Here is a 21,642-nt window from a genome sequence, read left to right on the forward strand (position 1 = left end):
TAGCTTTTTAGCAATTTTTATTACAGTTTTGGCTAATTGTAGTACATAGATTATTGCAGGTTTTTGTACCAAGAACAAGTCATTTTTGCTATCAACTATAAAGTTCTGCAAATTCAAAAGTAATTTTACTCCTAAAATAAAAACCGTCACAACACAGAAACAGAAAAAAAAATAAACATGGCCAGTTCAGCAAGCCACCAAACAGAATCTACCTTTTGTCCCCAAGCCTTTCTGCTACTCATATCTCTTTTTTAACAGCAGCTTTTCTGAGAAAAATAGTCTTGCCTTAGCACAAAACCATTTCAAGACCATCCCAAGAAAAGTGAAGGGGAAATAGACCTTCAGAGACATCAGGCACACTCTGAACAATTGTTCCAAAGGCTTGGGAAGGAGCAGCAATTAATTACCTGTCTTGAGTATTTGCAGCTAAAATGGCTAGTGCCATAAACTTAGTTTTTCCCATTAAATATCAAAATAACATACAAAAATATTTCTCCTGCTGAATTTTTAGATCAATTATTTTTTTTTCTTAAGAATCACATGAAATGCTTTATCCTGATCAAATCTTTTAATAGATATGTTAATATTCCAAAGAATCACACATTGCCTGAAATAATTTCACAGATGGTGACCAAACAGCACTAAAGAAATGGACAATCTGCTCTTGTTCCCATGCTAAAAATACAGGAAAAAAAAAACCTATCAGCCCAAAATACACAGCAAGAGTGACAAGTACAATCAGGCCCCTGTGCAGACATTTTACATTTCACAGTTTTTCTTCAAGTACAGGCTCATAGCAATAGAAATAAATAAGGTGTTCTGGAGTGTTCTCTGACAGTGCTGCTATATTACTTTGGTCCCACAATTTCTTTTGAAAAAACAACTCAAGAATTTAGAAACACATGTTTTTCCATCCAAGTTTTACATGCAGAGATTTGATAAAATGGGATTTAACTCTTCTGTGCATACAAAAAGGTTCTCATGTTCACTTTTGACAAGCTTAGGGAATGAGTGGTGTCAAACTTTGATAGTACATACTTTTGAAAAGAGATCTAGAGTTCCTCAGTAAAGGCTATGATGCAGGGTTTTACTTCACATTTTTAGAAAGATTAAAACAGAAAACAGTAGTTTCAGGTAGGTAAAAATTTCAGTTGATTAGGAGGATTATATTTAATCTAGTCACTGAAGTACCTCTGGAATGATACATTAGCTATAGAAATTCTATTATTTTTTTCAAAGAAACACTATCAAAATACTAAAAGTCACAGCTGCACCTGAGCTCCAAGAGCCAAAACAAGTTGCAATTCTATTAATCTGTTTATTAGCTGCTCAGATAAGGATGTTTTGTGCTAGATGAAGAAATCTGATTGCTGACTTTATCAGGAGCAGCAGACAACCCAGGGTGTGTTTCTGCTTGCCCTGTCAGCCACCACCTGGGCAGTTGTGTGCTACATTGATTATTTGCTGCAAACACAAATGCATGATCTGCAGCACAAGTCCAGCCAAGTTAAAAACAGTCTCCTTTGCCACCAGGATTAAGAAAGTTTCTTATTAGTAGCCTAATAAAAAAATTACAGTCACTCCTGAAGTAATACTGCTGACTCCATCCTGCAGCAAGAACATAAAATACAGTTTGCATTGATCCTGTCAGGAACAGGTCACTTTTAAAAAGAGAAGTCTGTTAATATATATTTTTATTACATGTAAGAGTTTATGATGCCCTAAAAATAGTATGAAAATACTTCTTAAGAATTATAGAATTTCTTATCATTTGGATATAGTAAACACTCATGCATAGAAAATTACTCTTCAGAGTTTACCTTGTTCAACAAATTCAGCCTTATTCAAGTTTATTTGGCTACAATAATGCCAGAAAACAGCAGGAGTGATTTGTGATGGACAACAAGAAACTATTCAAAATTAGCTGCAGTAGAGTAAGAGATATTAGGAAAATAATAACCCTCAAGGTTACATCTAAAAGAAATACTGATTGTCATGTAACATACAGTGTGCCTCTCACAGAGGCATTTCCTCTTCTTTCTTTTGCCAAGACACAAGGCATGTTTGAATTTTCATTTGATATTTTGCAGAGGCCAAGGAAATCCTCTGCTCTGAGCAGACACAGAGAAAGAGCTGATAGTCTCACACACACATGTAAACACTACAATATTTATAAAAATAACCTTGCAGGGCTGCAACCTTAGTGAGGTGACTGTTACCTGGCACTGAACAAGGTATCACTGACAGCTTTTCTAAATGGAATACAAAGTTAAAAGCAGGGAGCTAACAAAGTCTATTAAAAAAAATATTATTATCGAATACTTATCAGACTAGAAAACTTTCAATGACTATTTTGTATCCCTAATAAGAAATTTTAAAATAACCTCAAGATAAGAAGGACTAAAGAAAACAAAAGCCAAATGTGTATAATATATTTAAAAAACCAACTGACTACATGTTATGAAATACATCTCACAAGATGTTACCACAAAACAGTCCCACATTAAACTCTACAGCAAGCTCCAGACCACGTGGAAGCAAGAGGCATCCTTTCTGCCTCCACCACTGCAATCCAGCTCCAGAAGGTATCCTGTGAGTCAGGGGATAAAATCATCTGAAAACAAGGCAGGGAAAAACCATTTCAGATCAGCTGCCATCTCACATTGAGAAACCTGAAAGAACTGCACACATTTTATAAGTCATAAGGACACAATGATTTCATCATGAGACTAAGAAACCTGTTTAAACTATTTCAAAGACTTCTTCCATAATTCTTACCAGTATATATTGTATTGACTTTCTGAAAAATTTTCATATATATATATATATATACATACACACAACAGCACACTGTTTAGTTTGACTCCAAGCCATTTAACTTTGCAAACAGCAGTTAATCCTTATAAATTAAAATTGACTGAAACCTATGCAAATCCACTTCATTAACATTTTTCCAAACTTCTTAACACCAAGCACATTAGAGCACAGCTGAAGGAGAAGCCCTTTAGCTGACTATTTGAGCATCTTACCCAAGACTTTACACATGGTGCCCATGAACTGCACTGCTGTCAGCTTCTCCACTTTGCATCTGCATCTGCATCTGTGCCTGCATTCTTGCAATCATCTCCTGCATGCGACGGAGCTGGAAAAGCAACACAGAAAGATTCTGTAGCCTAATCTCACCTCAGAACATAATTCTTCACTGTCACCACTCTAATGCTTGTTTTTATTGAAGAAGGATCACATATCTGCATTTTCTTTATCTGACAGGTAATGATCTCAGGTTGTGGCATCTTTTATTCCTCCTCATCACTGAAGAGGCTGGCATTTACTGACTGAAATAAAGAGGCTTTATTATTGTACTGTGGAATGGGATTTTTAAGCATCCCTAAATGGAAGTCTTTGATGTTAAATATATAAAAACAAGCATTTACACTTACTAAAGTTTATCAGAAAAAAAAAAACAACCTAGTTATGTCCCTCCAAACTACTCCTGTACCTGTCATCAAAAATAAAATTGTCAGGATTATTCCCCAGCTCCCTTGCTGGGGATGACTAGGTGGAAGCAAGTATTAAAGGCACACCATCCAGTGAGACTCAAGCACAATTAAACTTTGCCAAAGCTGAGTTTTAGAGTATTGCATTTAAATATATTAAACATTTAAGCACAAGAAAAGTATGTCAATCACCTGCAAACATTAATTGAATCCTGCTGAACATACATTACTTAAATCCTTTCATTGCACCCAACTCTGACAGGTGGCAAGTCAACCTCACTATGGAAATAATTTTGGGTGCCTTTGTGCACTTACACTGCAAGTTCAAATGAAACTGTTAAACTTAACAATAAACTTAAACCTGTAGAATGTTTACACTATACTTGTTTTTCATATTGCTTGCAACAACAATGCTTTTAATTTTCCCTTGGTTACATTTTGGGACTAGGTGACTAGCAGAAGTCTGAGCATCTGCTTGTGCTTGGATAAACTAAGGAGTTCATCTAACTCAGCCCTCTCCCAGCTCTTAGGAAGTGCATGGAGGAGCCTCACAGCCAGGTGTCCACTCCCAGTACTTATCCACAGTTCTCAAAATCTACAGTCTGCTCCTTTGGAGCTTGCCAAACAAAAAAATTCCACCTTTGCATTTAGCAAGCATGTTCATGGAGAAAGCAAACTCTCCCATCCCAGCATTTTTGAGCTCAGCTGCTCAAAAATACCTTGCTATGTACAAATTCCATGCTAATGAATGGAATTTACAATTTACAGACCACAATTTACAGACTATGTTAGAAGTATCTTTTTCAATTGAAATCAGCCATCTATTAATCCATTGACCATGACCTCTTGCTTGTGTAGAAGATTCCCATTCATCCTGCCATCTGATTATGTTAGTCCCTTCCCCTTTTGCCATCCACTTCTCAACAAGGCTATCAATCTCATCTACCCTAGCACAGGACCTGCTTCAGGTCCACACTTCAGCCTTTCTGCCCACATTTTGCTTTTCATTGCACTTTTTCTAGTCTTGCCTATCTTTAACCTCTAGAGGTTAGAGGAACAAGAAAAGCAGCATTAGAGCTATGCATTATGAATCTGTCATAGTGGCAGAAAGAGAATTTATGTTTCATTTCTTATTTCTCAGCATTTCTACCATCATTCCCTCTTTTGCTGCAGAACTGAACTGACTTTGTCCTAGTTTGCAGTTGTTAACTGTACAACTCTTACTCCCATGAGGATGGCTCTCCTTGTCCACACAGTGTGTGTTACATCCACTGCTGATCACTACTCCTCTTACTTCTTCTCAACCTGTTTTCCTAGTGAACCTTAAATAACTTTATATTGGCATATAACTGTTTTTCCTTTACAGATGACCAAGATCATATAAATATTTGTTCTGAAGTAGCAAAAAAAATAACAAAAATTCTCCCATTACAAGAATATAAAGTTCTGTCATCTTACTTCCGCTTCCTTCTCAAGCAGAATCTGGTCTTTATTTACTTCTTCATCTTCTATTTTCCTAAAATAATATTAATATTGTTAGAAACATAAAATCATTAAGGTTGGAAAAATGTTCTAAGAGTGCTGAGCCCAAGCATTAACCCAGAATTTTGTTCACCACTAAACCATGTCCCCCAGTGCCACATCCACAAACAGTTTGAACACTTCCAAGGGTGGCAGCTCCACCACTGACCTTGGACAACCTGTGTAGGGACCAAACACCCTTTCTGTGAAGGAATTTCTCCTAATATTCAATCTAAACCTCCCTGGTGCAACTTGAGGCCATTTCCTGATTTTGCATCACTTGGTACTTGGGCAAAGCAACTGCCTCCCAGCTGGCTTTATTCAAGATTTCCTACCACTTTGCTAATAGCTTTCTCCTACTCCATGTCACAACAGGGAAGATCTACTAATGGATCTAATCAAGCAAGTGCTACCAAATATGTAAAGCTAACAAACTGGTGTTTCTTCAAAAGTTAACAGAGAAATACATTGTAAAAAAATCTGCCCTGCCCCAAAACCTCTGAGATCATTAGTTAGTACAGTCAACAAACACCTATGGTCAAGCACTCCTAGTATCAGAAGTGCAAGCTTGAAATAAATTCAGATTAAATCTACCCTCACTTACAGTAAACCTAACTAAATTCTAGTACCATTTCAGAAATGTGAAAGCAAAGGTATATGGGCCACTTAACTAAAAAATATACAAAATCATGTCTTAGTTGCACATACCCAACTTAACAGCAACTTGAAATACTCTAAAAGCTGGATGATCTTATGTCACATTACTTCTAAGGCCTTTGTACAACAACATTTTGTTGGATAAGAGGTGCCAGAACTTGGGACATTTGGGGACTTTTACCTTGAATTTCAGAAACCAGGATTTAAAGTCAGGGGAGAAGAGTATTTTATCATTTATCTGTAGACCAATGCTACAGGCAGGAAACTGTTAAACTGTAAAACTCCTTTTACTGAAAACTGACCAGACATGAGACAAAATCTCTGTCAACAGCAGGATGGGGAAACTTTTGCAAAAATACCCCAAAGCCCCCAGAATGTGCAATTCGGAGCCCTCTAGTGGCCATAAGAAGAGATGCAGCTGAAACACCTAAACCAGGAAACACAGTTTCCCACAAGTCACCAACTCAACTTTACAGACCTTGCTATTGTACCTGAAAATCAGGTTTTTTGCCTAGTTCTCTTTCCAGAAAAGCTGTGTTCTACCCAGCCCAGCCTCAAACAGGGCTAACAGCCATTACCCAGTGGCTGCTACTATTTATGTATGTCATATTTAATAAAACATTGCAAATCATCTCTTTTTAAAGGCCAAATCCAAATATTCCAGTTGTTAATTCTGAAGAAAAATCCCACACTCTTTTTAAGATATCAGCTCTGATCTAATTTGCAGATTTTTTAGACAACACTTATCATAGACATCTGTCCTTCTTAGTACCTTCAACATTCCAATCCAACTGTGTTTAAGCCTCAGACCAAAGCACAGATCTATTCCCACAACTCTCTAACTCCACAACTGTCACTTTGGATTTACCAAATATTTTTTATACACTCTTTGTAAGCTGGTCAATAGCACCTGATGTTGACTAGAGTTACAGAACTGCCCTTAGTCTAACCAAATCTTAGCAATGCAATGGTAGGTGAGACACAGAGAGAGCAAAATTCAAATTCAGAAGATGAAGAAGTAGCATGTAACCATGAGATGACAACCTGCTGCCTCGTTTGAGCCTCTCAGAGCGGAAGTTCTCATAGTGAAGATCCTGGGTCACCTCCTGAAGGTCCTGCATATGGGTGCTGGAGGAAGAAAAGGAATTAAAAGATAAAACATCCTTGTGTGACATCGGTTTGCTTAAGCAGCTCTGGCATTCAGCACTGTCTTGGATCAATGTGCTTAGCATGCACACCCACTTAGCATGCTAATTTAAAAGCTAATTTCAGTTAAATTGGTGCAATAAAGAACACAGAGGGATCTCCCCAGCCCTGAGACTGCCCTTACAGAAGCTGGGCGAGGCCTTTGGTGAATCCAAGCAGGGAAAACAGAGTAACAAAAACCAGCAGAAGAAAACAACTAGTGGACTTTTCAAGTCTTCTCCCTTGCAAGTGTATCTAGTTGTAAATACATTGTAATAAGGACAACATGTTTTATGTTCCAAGGGATCTGAGTAGCAACACAACACTACATTCCACAAAAGAATCAGAAAAAAACATTCTTTTCACCAAGTAATTCATATTGGAGAGAACCTATGGATCCTGTGTGATCCAGCCCCTGACCAGGCCTAGCTCAGCTAGGTCAAGGTGCCTTCCCCACACAAATTCTGAATCTGTCCAGGGATTTCACAACTGCTGCCATCCCCAGTGCAGTGCTTGATTATCTTGGTGATTGTGGTCTAAACTACTATTCAATTGGAAATTTCTAACTTACATTAACATGGTCCTCAGCTTCAGGAAGTCATTATGCTCTGGATTCTCCACTTCAACTACACCCCATGGGTAGAGCCGACCTCTAACTTTTTTACCTTTTGCTTCAATGAGTTGATTGGACCCCACCACACAAAATGGAATGCTGGCCTGAAAGACAAAAGTGAAAAAGTTACTTAAAATGAACCAGGACAAGCAACTCCAAGAACAACTATTGCTCTGCTCAGCACTGCACATTATGGTAGTAAGTTCATAATTCTCTTAAATTAAAGGTGTAAAATAAATCAAAGTAAATGCTGCCACCATCTTCCAAGCTAGGGAAGCCTGAGCAGAGACACAGTGACTCACTCCAGATTGCATTGCAGATCTTGTTCTAAAGCCATCTGAGCACTCTGGAAAAAATACAATATATTATCTACTTTTATAACCTATTAAAGTAGTCATACCTTTAGGAGTCTGGTCTGCTCTTTAAAATCTTCATCTTCATCTGATTCAGCATCAGGCAGGTGATAAATCTTGATGCCATGCTCTTCTATTTCATCCAGAATCTGAGATATGCAGTAAAAGAAATCAATATAATGTACGTGCAGAATCAGTGCTTTTAAATCTTAACAGAAAATTATTTAATACACAGTCTCTTAAGAAATCTGGATTTATCTTACTGATCCAAATTGCTCAACAAGGATTTGGTTTTAAATACCAGATTTCTTCATTATATTCAACAACTACTTGCCACAGATTTTCAGACAAACAACAGCGTTTACCAAAACACTGTCCTTTGTGGAATCTGTGTTTTATTAAACCTTTGCAATTTTTTCTTTGTAATAAGAGCATTGACTCAGAAGTCATACTTGCTTTCTACAGCTGAACCTCCTTGCTCTTATCTCTGAATTACTACTTGGGGTGGGAGTGTTTGAAAAACTGAGATATAGACACAACAAATATTTTTTCCTTCATGGCTTCCAGTAAGGGTATCTGCAGCAGGAATCCATTTGCCATAGACCTCAAATTTTGCTCTTTAAAAAAGAATAATCTTTATTTCTCCAGAATTCTAGCACTCTAAATATACCTACTAGAGTATACCATATATAAAGTCTCTATTTTTATTCCAGATTGGGTAAAATAGCTGTAAGGATTTTCAGAATAACTGACACAAATCATGAAGTTTCCAAAGCAAGAGCGAGTACTGGAGCATGTCTTTGACAAGTTAATTCTAACATTTCTTTCTGAACTTCACAGCTGTTATTAGCTCATGATGTTTTGCTGAATCCCACCTCCTCCCAGCAAATACAGCAAGTCCTGCATGACTGAATGTGTTCAGAGGTCTTGCCTCTGGAAGACAGGACTGGAATGCTTTAGAAGGAGTGACATAGGGGAAGAAAAGCAACTTAAAATCAGAAATATCTCTGAAAATCCCATTTTTTAACCATCAGAATTCTGATTGGGTAAAAAAACCCAAAGAATATACATATGTACATTCTACATGCAGATACTATCTCTGCTTTGGGACTGATTAAGCAGGTAACAGAGCAATTACCATCAGCAAATGTATTTAAATACTTTTCCAACGTTTCAATATTCACTCAATCTAATTGTAGATATAGCCAGACTGCTATTTTGCATAAACATTCTCAGGATAATTTCTCAGTAAAATACATAATAAAATTTGCAAGATATCAAACTACATATTAAGTGATGCTACACTGTGCATGAGATTTTATTTTTTTCCTCAGCTAGGACAGAGTAAGTTTAATGAGAATGCCCCTCTCTTCAGCCACTGTACTGCTACAACCAAAGCACAACACGTTTCTGCAAGCCAGAAAAACACTCACCCTTTTCTTTAGTCTCTCTCTCTCTTTCAGAGAAAGTGTATCAGCTTTTGCAATCACTGGTACAATATTAACTTTGTTGTGTATGGCCTTCATAAACTCAACATCCAGAGGCTTAAGGCTAAAATTAAAATATGGAAAATTTTTATTTATTTTTACTCTAAATTAGCAATTTATTTCACTTCAACATAAGTATTGTCTCTTTACACAGAAAGAACACAGCCAATTAATGTTAGCAGTTATAGCAGTTGCTTAAGTAATGGCAACCTGATTCTGAAAATTTAAGTCAACAGGCACAAAACAAGTCTCTAAAACAAAATAATGCAAAAAAAAAAAAAGAAGACAGAGAAAACACCTACCCATGACCAAATGGTGAAATGAAATAGAAACAGCAATGAACTCGATTATCTATGATATGCCTTCTGTTCAATCCACTCTCATCATGCAGGTATCTCTCAAACTGCTCATCAATATAAGAGATTATGGTCTTAAAACTGCAAAACAAACAGGGATTGGAGGAATCACCAAATGGTCCACAGTTTTAGGGCTCTTTAAGTAATATTAAATCACTAAGATACTCTGTTAATGAACCAATCTTCTGATGAATGAAAATTTATTCTATAAAACAGGGAAAATAGAAGAGCACATATCTTAAAATTTTAATTGAATTCTAGAATAACAAGCTACTATGCATATTTTACATATATATATGTGTGTACATATATATATATATATATGTATGTATATATATATATATATATATGTATGTATATATATATATATATAAATAGGTCCATGTCTGTCATGTGCTAGAGCCCCAGAGCTGGATGCAGGTGTCACAGGAGGGGGGCAGAACTCCTTCCCTCAACTTGCTGGCCACACTGCTTTTAATGCAGCCCAGGATACTAATGGCTTTCAGGGACTGCCTGCTCATATCTAAATTTTTTGTCCATTGGTGTCCTGGTTCTGGGCCAGATCAACAGCAGGGGGCAACTCCAGAGAGAAGCAACTTATTGCAGTGTGCTGAGCCCTGGCTTTTATCTTCTAGACACTGCTCATGACTAGAGAGCATCCTCAGGCAAGGAGGAGGAAAGCAAGGCAACAGGCACTGTGGCCATTCCAACTGGAGCTGAACCACTGCCACAAACAGCTGCCCCTACACAGAAGGAGAAATGCAAGACCAAATCAGTTTGCTTAGTGAAGGATGGAGAGGAAGCAGGGCCCACACAGCAGGAGGAAGAGGCAGGGCCAGAGATGATCACCCAATATATGTGAAAAGATTTCAGCTGCTATTTGGGAGAGACCCTGGCAATCTGGCTGCTCTGATACCAGGATATTGAGGACCACCATATGGAACCAGATCACAGAGAAGCCAAGCAACTGGGACCCCTGTCCTGGGAGGTGGGCATTGACAAAGGGATTGGGAAGAGGACAGAAACTCTCAACTCTGCTGGCAACTTCTGTCAAGCCTGAGGGAAAATTATTCTCTCAAGGATGATCAAATGGAGTGACCAGGCAGGTGGAAGGTCATGGTGGAAGGTACCCAGTACCTGAGAGAACTGTGCTGAGGCAATCTATAGGGGTCCAAATAACCATCAGTGCCCTGTAGATCCAGATGAGGTCCACTGTACACAATCCATGTGGCAGAAGTTTGTACAGAGCACACCATTGTTGTATGTCAACTCATTAGCACTGTTGTCAGTGGAAGGAGAGCAAACAGTGCTTCAGGTGACCCAACTCTGGCAACATGAATATAATTTTTTTTCTTCCCTACCAACCTGCACCTCAGCTGTGGAAAGACCCTCTAAGATTAAGCACAGAGTTGAAAAACTCCAGCAAACTAAAGAGGAAATGTTCCATACTCCACCAGTACAGGCCAGTCTCTGGGAGCAAACCCCCCATCCTCAAGAGACAGGATATACACCACGAGGTAACCTGTGGTTTTACCTGCATGACCACAGAAAAGACAAGAGGAAGTGGGATGGAAAACCAAAAACTGCCTCAGCAGCATGGGTGCAGGAGTTGAGAGGAAGTACAACCATCACAGGAAATTCTTGAAGCATAAACACAGCTCCAGTTTCCAGTGGGCATGTCCTCAGACAGAACAGAAGGGCTGATGTTACTGCTGAAGTGTAAGGCTTCAGAACATCTGTAGTACATTGATGACATCATTGTGTGGGGATACACAGCAGAGGAAGTTTTTGAGCAAGGGGAGAAGATAATCCAGATTTTCCTGATGACTGGTTTTGCCACAAAGCAAAGTAAGGTCAAGGAACCTGCCCAGGAAATCCACTTTTTAGGAGAAAAATGGCAAAATAGGCAATGTGAGACTCCAGTGGATGTGGTCAACAAAACAGCAGCTCTGTCCCAGTGACCAGCAGGAATGAAGCTCAGGCTTTCCCAGGTGGGTTTTTGTAAGGTGAATATTCCAGAGTACAGTCATATTGTAAGACCTCTCTATGAGGTGATGAAAAGGTATGATTTCAAGTGGAGTCCTGAACAACAAGAAGCTTTTGAACAAATGAAACAGAAGATTGCTCATGCAGCAGCCCTTGGGCTTACCAGGACAGGACATGTGGTCTTGAACCTGTATTTCACTTTATTGGGAAATTCAATTTCCAAAAGTTGGGTTGGCTTTCCCCAAGAGGTTACCTTGAGGTTCAGGGGTTTGAGAGATATGGGAAAAGAGATAACCTCTGAAAGCTGATTGCTATTGATCTCAAGATTACTTCTCAGTATTTACTATAATGTAAATTTGTAAAAAAACTCAAAACAACCAACCAAACAAAATCTAAGACGATGAAATGCGATTAAAAAAAAGCCACAGAATCAGAGAATGCTCAAGTGAATATGTACAAGATCTAGGGGTGGATTTTTGCTTGGACTGAAGAGTAGATTATTTACTTTTTCAAAGTATTATTGAGAGTCAAGGTCACTGTTCACTTAAAGCTCTTTCAAGCAAAATGGAAGTCAACAAAGAAAAACAAAAGTGCCACAAAATTTATCTCAAGTTGTGTCAAAGTTATGGGTGCCTCATGTATCGGAATTAATTCATACCACTGAAATGAAGCTTCCTCAAAATTAGAAAACAAAAAAATCCCACCTCAAATTCAGCATTTCACAGATACACACCACGGTTTCACACCTCAGGACAGATAAGAAATTGTCTTAGGTTGCAATACAGGATGTGACCAAAAGTATGTATTCTATCACCATCTGTTAAAACCAGGTGGAGCAGTGATCTTTATCTTTTCCACAACCCATCCTCCCTCCAGGAGATATCTCCTGTTAATGGGCCATTGAGTCCCAGTGCATGACTGATAAAATTACATCAGCCCATTGGGAGATGCTCCAGCCAGGGGAGGAGCCAAACATTTCCTACCTAGATAAAAACTGAGATTTGGAACACCAGAGCAGCCTTTGCCACCGGATTCCAGAAGAAAATCAGACCTTTCCACATCATGTCTGGACCTTTGGAGGAAAACTGCACCTTCTCCAGGAGCACTGCTCCAGCTGAACCACATCTGCCACTGCAGGAGGATGCAGCCACCACTGAATGGGACTGCTGCCACCACCCTGACTGACTGACGGGTGTCAGGTTGGATTCTGACTCTGTCAGGGTTGGGATTGTTCTTTGTAATACTGCATTTCTATTTTAATTTTCCTAGTAAAGAACTGTTATTCCTATTCCCATATCTTTGCCTGAGAACCCCTTAATTTCAAAACTATAATAATTTAGAGGTAGGAGATTTACATCCTCCATTTCAAAGAGAGGCTGCTGCCTCTCTTAGCAGACACCTTTCTTTCACAGCAGGACAGAAATCCACATCAGTGTGCACAGACAGACCAAGAGAGATTCTCTGTGCACGTACCAGTCTCGACAATTGATGGCATCCCCGTATCCCGGCGTATCCACAACCGTCAGCCGCAGCTTCACCCCCCTCTCTTCAATTTCTACTGTCGAGGCTTCGATCTGCACAGTGCGTTCAATCTTATCTGAAAGACAGCAAACTGCATCTTCCACAATCCAATTTGTAAGACCGTGTCATTCTGAGATAAGGTCCAAAGATTAATTGACAGCATAAATATTATTCTATCGATTATGCTCTAAGATTCACACACAAATTCTTCAGATGTTATTAGAGGACTGTATGAGATTTCATACTTTTCTTAAAAATAATACAGAAATTAAGGAAAAAACCATAAGTAATTGGAGAACAATATAAAATTATATGCAATTTCTTCCTAAGGCTGGAAGTTATAAGTTATCATAAAACCATTGAAGCAAGTCATTCAACGGGTAGTAAAAAGAGAAAAATTGCATCTTTTACTTTATTACAATATTCTCTTTTACTGCATACCTTGATTAACAGAATAAAAACAGGACAACAAGGAAATAAAGAACAGGAAATGAAATTCTCATTCACTAAATATCAATCCAAAGCAAATTAATTTATGTGCAAGCAGGTATAAACAATTCATATGTTTCTAATTGCAACAGATTAAAAACTAAATAAATTCTCTGATTGTTTTAATTGATTGTTTATTGTACTGTGACATAATGACTGTTTTTAAGCAAAAGAAGGGATCAAATTTCTAGGTGCTAATATGAATACACCCAAGGACTAAATAACAAAGACCCAATAAATGTCCTGGGTGAAGAGGAAAATGGTTTTATCAAACAGCTGTAGTGTCAGGAAATGCATTTGAAACTATTGCAGTTAGAAATCACTGCTGGCTGTTAACAAAATTCAAAGATAAAAGCATTCAATTTCCAAAAAACATTGAGCAAAGATATATTTACCAGCAGCTCCTGGGATTATCCTTTCTGGATAGAGATCTGTCAGGAAGAGGCTGTTTATTAATGTAGATTTTCCTAATCCAGATTCACCTGTGATTCAATATAAAGATACATTTAACATATTTACATAAATAATTTCAGGAGTATCTGACAGTATTATCAGACAATAGATTTTTTCATATTTCTTTCAAACTAAAAATTTACAACTTCTGATTTTGGATTAGCCAAGTTTGCACAAAAAGGCTGATAAATAAATTTTTACATCTTGTCTTTGTAAGACCCATTCAGACTTAACATTTCCCATTTCATGTCTCCTGATTTTTTAAGACATACTTTTCTGTTATCACTCCAGAATGTGAAATATCATACCCAGTGAGAAGCTATATCCTCATGTATCATCAATTTAAATAATGAAAAATGCATTGCTGAACTTCTGTACAGCCAGGCATCATGAAGTGGGATTTATTTCTGGTTTTTATGCCAATATGGCAAGGAAGAACTCAAAGCAAGAGTCATATGGCCACTGAGCAATTTTTTTATACTGATGAATTTGAGGATTAGCAAATTGCACCATAAATATATTTTTGTTCTAGAGACACGTGACGGCCATGAGGAAAATTCAGAGGGCAACTAATTAGCTGAAGCTCAAGATTTTAATCAGAACAAATGTTCATAGCATAAAAAAAGAGCTGCAATTTGAAATGTTCAGTACTTGAGTTCACTGAAGATCTTTTTCTAGAATTTTAGTTTTATTTCAGGCGTTGATAGGACTAAATTTAAAAATTAGATGTTAAAAAATGATGGGCCACAGAATCTCTGAGTAACACAGACTATTCTGCAATATCAATCTGACAAAACCATCAAAACCAAAGAAAAAAAAATATGGAAATTGTTTTAAAATGAAGATTTAAGTAGGAGCTGCCAGTTTTAAAGAGAATATATTTTTTATATTCTTATAGAATGCAGCTTTCAGGATCAAATTGTTCCAGTGCAGCCTTCACCAGTGAAGGCAACATGCACCCAGAGAAACTCAACAGTCACATGGAAACATCTCAGCCAAACCAAAAAGTATGATTTCATCCAATGCCACATTCCAGTTTCAGTATGGGTAAATATTACTCATAAACCAGATCAGTTTTCATAGTAACTGTCAATGATTATATTGGCTACAGTAGTTTAGTGACTCTTAAGTGAAATAATTATTTAGATGAAGTCATAGCTTAATAATGAGAATGAACATAAAAATAAATACAAGTGTCTGGGATTTCTTTGGGAGCAACACAGCCACGCAGCCAAATTCTTATAAACTCCAGCTCATATATTCAGATACCACAACAAACAAGAGCAGGAAAACAAAATAACCAAAAGCTGTGTGAAAAAGCAAAATCATTGATTAGGATTCTGTCAGCACAGGCAGCTTTAAAGCATTATCCTGCTTAGAAATGAAGCAGGGTGGCAACTTAATGAAGAATGATAGTTCAAAAGAGGCACTGTGACACAGCCCACAAGAGAACATGCTTAAACTCCATGCATATTTGAAGGGAAAGAATTCACATTCCAAACTGTTGAAACAATCAACAATTTAAAGCACAGTTTATTTTATCTTACATCAGCTGCCTCCCTCTGCGAGTGTATCTTAAAATACCACTCCAAATTTTCAATGAAATTAATTTTTTTTCCAAATCCTCTTCCTGTAGTTTTCCCTTTGTTATTATTTATTTATTTATTATTATTTATCTCTTAAAATAGTGGAAGGCAACAACTGTAAAGTTTTGTCCCAACATGGGTGGATTAATTGCCTTTCTGTTACTCTTACAACATGTAATTTCCCTCCTACTTCTGTTTTACAAGAGGCTAGAAACAGCTGTTGGTCTGTATAACTTTACATTGCTCTCTTTCAAAACTGTTTTTGTGGCATTATTTGCAATTAGAATTCAAAGAGATCTGGAAGTTAAGTTTAGCTGCAGTATAGAAAGCACATCTTTTCTTTGTCAAAACTATTCACACTTTTAGGATCACTAAACAGTAAATTCTGAAGAGTTACAGCAGACAGCAGGATTTGAAGCAGCTACTTTTAGTTTGGTTTTACTCTTAGATTTTATGAGGTATCCTTTATGGTATCATCCAAATCAAATCAAAGATCAGTAAAAAATTATGATAAAATTCTAGGAAGACAAAGATAAGGGCAAACTCTGTCCAACACTGAAGAACAAAATACAGAAGTAGGACAAAAGCAGTGCTAGGGTTGTCATTTGGCAAAACTAATGAAAGGTTTGAGGATAGACTCTCCCTGTAACTACTGAAATCCAAAACAATTAAGAAGTTAAACACCTCCTATCATGTACTATCTCACCTCTCCTGCTCATTCCCACTGTGATCTCTTAGGCAAATCTAGCACACAAATGGGATTTATTTCCTGTGGTGCCAGGTAATGAAAAGCCTAATTCTATTAAGGTACTTTTTGTGAAAGCCTATTTAAAAGCAAGAATTACAGTGTTCAAACACCAAAACTCACAAGTTGTGGCTCATAAACAGAGAGACAGAGAAGACACCCAAGCCTGATTTGGGAAACTATTTGATTTTCAAGAAAAGCAACTGATTTCTCAAAGGATCAAGGTATTTCTGCAGACACCAGATTTTTCTTTCTATTCAAGATGCCAACTCAGACTCTCTAGGAATTATCCAATAGAATAACACTTCAGATTACAACTGCTAACATAAAATAATGATCAAAGTAAAAACTAACAGCCCACATCAAAACCAAGTGGTCCAATACTCAGTTTTTCTCACTCTTTTATAAGACTATTTGGAAGGGCTGAAAAGACTAGAGTTCAGATTCTTTTGAACTAAAGAGGCATAAACAACATTTTAAATAGAATGGTCACCTTAATACTAGTCTCTTAATCAAAACACACAAGTGAACTAAGACTGTATTCAAATGCAAAACCAGTTTTAAATTACATTTTAAATGCAGTGCTGTAATCCTGTGAGACAGGGGAGAAGGAAGGAAGGAATGATTGCTGGAGTGCACAATAAAATTTCTTCACCCACAAACTTATTAATGTATTCAATCATGGTTTGTAATGTGGTCAACAACTGCTGCAAAAATCAATAAGATATAAAAGTAAGCTGAATGCAACAGTACAGGAAAGTTATTGGTGCAAGCTGAGACCTTAGAATAGTGGATTTGTTTTAACTTCAAATTCCCTTTGAGCAAGTACTAATTGTGAGAAAAACTATAAAATGTTTCCTTACCAACCACCATAAGAGTAAATTCAAACCCCTTTTTCACAGACTTTCGGTGAACCTGATTGGGAAGGTTTGCAAATCCAACATAGCCTGGAGTTTCTGGGTTGGTAAATTGAGCAGGCTGTTGCTAAAAATCAAATAAAAAATAAAAAAAGACAATAATAAGCAACCACTCAAGACTTACTAGTGTGTATAACTGCTTTCCCCACTTATCTCAAAAGTTTTGAAGCTATCTGACAGAGAGGAAACTACTCAGAAGTTCCTACAACTGAACAGTTTCACAAAGAAGTGCAGAACAACCACATTGACCTAGAGCTTAAAAAATAAAAGAGAAATAAAATCCCAAATAATTATTTCTCAAATTATGACAAAGTCTGAATTGTGGGCACGAATCACTTTTTGAACAGTCTTCATACACAGGTAAAATAAAATAATTTTCTATGGATTTGAATAAAAAGATGACCATTTCTGATCCATTTTTAGCACATCCAAAGGATGCAGCAGAGAAAGTTTTACATCTTTAGTTCCCTCTTCAAACACATTATTCAAGCACCCTTTATCATTCATTTCACTCCAAAAAGCCAACATGGAAATTTTACTCATCATATCAAATGCTGGGGTCCAAGAATTAGATGAATCCCCAGCACAACAACAATATTTTAGGTTAAAATATCTTAAATGAAGGACTTTATTGGAAAAACAGTTGGTTTTATTAGTAAAGAAAGAAAGTAAATCTAAACCAGTATTTTCTGAAATGATGCCTGCTCAAAACAAAATTGCAGAAATGAAGTTTCAATCAAGATACGCCAGGGATCTTTTATACAACTCTGACCAAAATTCAATCCTGCCAAGAGTATTAGTTAACTGTAGAGATTTATACTTGCTTAAAACTACTTCCATCTATATTTTACATCACTCATCTTTCAATACTACATCTCTTATAGACAGTAAATTTATAATACCCTTCACCATCAAACAAGTGCAAGTTGCACAATTTGACATCGAAGATTAATAGTTAAGAATAAAAAAATATAAGTTTCATCTTGTTACAATGGAAGACAAAAATGTTATTCTTACCTTGGACATTTTTAGGGAAGGACAGGAAAAAAAACTGAAAAAAAAAAAAGTTTTTCAGCTTATTAAAAATTGTATGGGGAAAAAAAACTCACAAACCAGTGTCATATCTTCTGTTGCACACTAAATTGAAGAAGGAGCATCCCTGATTGGATACCAGATTCTAAAACAGTGTCAACATCTTCACAGAGCACAAGTATTTAACTCTTCTGTACTAACAAGGGGCAGAATTTTTAGCTACTGTTGCTCCTATAAACATTCAGACAATAAATTCGAGTAACATGAATGTGGGATGCTGAAGGCACCAGATGTGTGACAATTCTGAAGCCCTGAAAGCCCACATCCTTTCCAGAAACTAACCAAACACCTTGCTGAAAGACACCTTGCTCTTTAGAGGAAAGTTTCTTCAAAGCCAAAAAAAAAAAAAACCAAAAACCCTAACTCATGTATTATTTTTCTTTTCAAGCCTCTTTCTCCTCAACATTTCAATCCATGTTCGAGTGTTTTGTAAAGAGCCAACAGCTTCAAAATGAAACTTTCTCCCTTCCTCTTTTATCTAGATGCTTGCAAACTCAGTCATTCTACCTTCTGTTTACCAATATAAAATTTCCATATGGGAAATATAAAACAAGCACAAAAAAACCCCTTAAAGATTTATCTAAAACTTCTATGCAAAAAAAGCGTCTTAACAAAGTCTCACCAACCACTAACTTGCATGATTTCAAGAGATTGTGTGATTTACTGTGGCAACATAAAAATGTCAGCATATGCTGTATCTGCAATTCCCCTTTCTAGTTCCTCCCCTGGTTCACTCTTTTACTACAAGGTATCTGTTCCCTCTCCCAAAGCCCACAGTCACCTCTTACCCAGCTCACTCACACTTTAATTCCATGGATTTGAAATTATCCCTACCTGATTCTTTCCATCTTCCAAGAGATTTTATCAGCAAATTCAGCTTCGTGTGAAATTACATCAAACTGCTCCAGTTTTAAAAACCCTTCAGTTTGTCCATCCCAACAAAGAGACATCTTGGAATCAAAACAAACTGCCCGGTGTTAAGACAGCAAAAGCCCAAACTTTTGTGTCAGGCACAAGGTAAAGTTGTTTCAATGTGGGGATGATTTACTTTTCAAACCTATTAGGTGTATATTTGCACAATTTTAACTTCATTTGGGTTTGATGGGAGTTACAGATTGAAGATGTTAAATATGGAAGCAATTTGGTGTCCTTTCTCATGAAGCCAAAGTTTGCTGAGAAAAATCTGGCACCCTGGTTACTGACACAAAATGAAAACTGGAAAACATGGCTCTCAAGTGGAATTGCAAGATAAAAATAAAACCTAGTATCTGCAACATCTGTATGTCTGTCCATGTCTATGACCTATGATGTATTCAGCTAGTGAAGAACTTATCCTTGAGCCTTTTATCATGTAAGATTGCTGTGATAGCAACTCTTCCTTCCAAGAGTGCTTCCTCCACAGTGATGTCATTGATTCCTGCTTAAGCATTCTCCGTGAGAGTTTTCAATGCCAAACAAAACTAGATCCTGCTGGAACACAGAGGAACATTCTTTTAATTTGTGAGACTTGTCTGTCACCCAATTACTCTTCAGAGGCGGGCTAAGAGCAGAGGCAAGTTTCTCACAGCTACCGAGAAACGAAGCATAGAGCAGAGTTATGCACACAGCTGCAGCTACATTATATTTTAAAACACGGACCGAGGACAGAAATCTTTCACGGATGATCTTCCCCACAGCGATCCCGTCATGTCTGAGCGCTCCCGCACGGGCAGGAGGCCCCGAGCCCAGGGTAGCGCATGGGGGGCTGAAGGTTCGGCTGCCTCGGAGCATCCCAGATTTTCCTCAGGAGCTGTCGGTCATGTTCCTCACCCTCTAGTTTCAACAGGGCAGCTGGAGTTTTCTACGTGAGTATGTTCAGGAGCCTCACACGCAGTGGGAGGGCCCCCGCCCGGGGGTCCCATGGCGGCCCACACGAGCATCCGGTCCCGCGCTGGGCGGGCGGCAGGGCGCTCACTGCCGGGCAGCGCCCATCGCCCCGCTCGCTCCTCACCGGCATCACCCAAACCTCAAACACCGCTCAGCGCCGGGGGGGCTGCGCGGCTGAAAGGGACAGACCCTTTCCCAGCGCTCCTGCCCGCCGCCTCCCCTCATCCGCGGTGCCTTTGCCGGAAGGGACGGGGAGCCCGCAGTCCCCGAGGGCAGGGCAGGGCAGGGCAGGGCAGGGCAGGGCAGGGCAGCGCAGGGCAGGGCAGGGCAGGACCCCCCGCTCACCTCAGCGCCGCTCGGTTCGCGCCTCCCGCAGCCGCCAGCTCCGGGCTCCGCTCCCGCGCGCGCACGGCCGGCGGAGGGGGCGGAGCCGCCCCGCCCCAAGCCCCGCCCCCGGGCGGTGCGGGAGCGCCCCGCGCACGCGCGCGCCCCATCCCCATAGCAACCCGCTGGGACGGGGCGGGGCCGCCCGCATGTTGTAGGTCACGCACATCCCCTGTGCTGCACCAAGATGGCGGCCGGGCCGTCGGCCTCGTACCCAGCATAGGCTTCGCTGCGGGCCGACTAGAGGTAATGCCGGGCCCGGCGCGGGAGGGCGGGGGCGGGAGCGCCTCCGGTGAGCGGCAGGAAGGCGCGGGCCCGGCGCGGCGGCCGGGCGCCTTCCGTCGCCTGCAGCAAGATGGCGGCAGCGGCGAGCGGGGCAGCAGGCGGGATGTGCGGCGAGCGCCCGGCCCCGCTCTATGGTCGCGGCCGCTGCCATTGGCGCAGCGCGGCCCACGTGCCGCCGGCGCACCCCGCACCGAGCCGGGGCCCCGCTCCGCCGCCCCGGGCAGCGGACAAAAGCCATGAGTCATGTCCCGCTTCGTTCCCCTGGGGCTGCGGCCGCGCCGCCGCTGAGGGGATGCGGCTGAGGAAGACATCGCCTTCCCCCTCTTTGGGCTGGGCTGAGTCCTGCCCTGTACCCCCGCGCTCGGCCTGCTTTAGACTCTCAAACTGTATTTATTCCTTGTATTTATTCCTCCTGGTCCCCAAAGCTGAGGCTGCGCTGCGGCGGGGGAGGGTTTTGGGCTCACCTGTGGCACTGCAGGTAGCGCCAGCCGCCTCCGTGCATGGTGCCAGGGGAAATTCAGCCTCTGCTGGCCTGCTCTCTGTGCCTGCAGTGTGCCTTTCTTTTCGCGTTATTTATAGACCAGGATGATCCAGCGATCCTAAAGAGGGTTAAGCACTGGGATACGGATGATTCTTGAGCTATAGCTGA

At 39.5% G+C, this 21,642-nt stretch overlaps 2 protein-coding genes across 6 annotated transcripts in view; one reads left to right on the plus strand and one right to left on the minus strand.

Annotated features, from left to right (window-relative positions):
* On the minus strand, positions 1-20,929 carry SEPTIN2 (septin 2; the record flags this gene model as incomplete). Of its 5 annotated transcripts, none has more annotated exons than XM_079314817.1 (13): positions 1-2,590; positions 3,030-3,142; positions 4,956-5,013; positions 6,720-6,803; positions 7,432-7,577; positions 7,874-7,975; positions 9,260-9,377; positions 9,616-9,750; positions 13,129-13,252; positions 14,061-14,147; positions 17,313-17,433; positions 18,384-18,417; positions 20,670-20,929. In XM_079314817.1, 12 exons carry the CDS (start codon positions 20,927-20,929, stop codon positions 3,038-3,040), a joined length of 1,374 nt encoding a protein of 457 aa, XP_079170943.1. In that variant the 3' UTR covers positions 1-2,590; positions 3,030-3,037. The 5 variants fall into 5 exon arrangements, with proteins under 5 accessions (XP_079170943.1, XP_079170941.1, XP_079170942.1 ...); XM_079314815.1 differs by having other exon boundaries at positions 1-2,614; XM_079314816.1 differs by having other exon boundaries at positions 1-2,681.
* Positions 20,817-21,642, plus strand: part of HDLBP (high density lipoprotein binding protein) — a 38,553-nt gene continuing 37,727 nt past the window's right edge. Inside the window, exon 1 of the mRNA XM_079314813.1 lies at positions 20,817-20,954. The gene's annotated coding sequence lies outside the window, so the exon portion shown is untranslated. The remainder of the gene's footprint in view (positions 20,955-21,642) is intronic.

Source organism: Erithacus rubecula (assembly GCF_903797595.1).
Source record: "Erithacus rubecula genome assembly, chromosome: 11".
Classification (NCBI taxonomy): Eukaryota; Metazoa; Chordata; class Aves; order Passeriformes; family Muscicapidae; genus Erithacus; species Erithacus rubecula.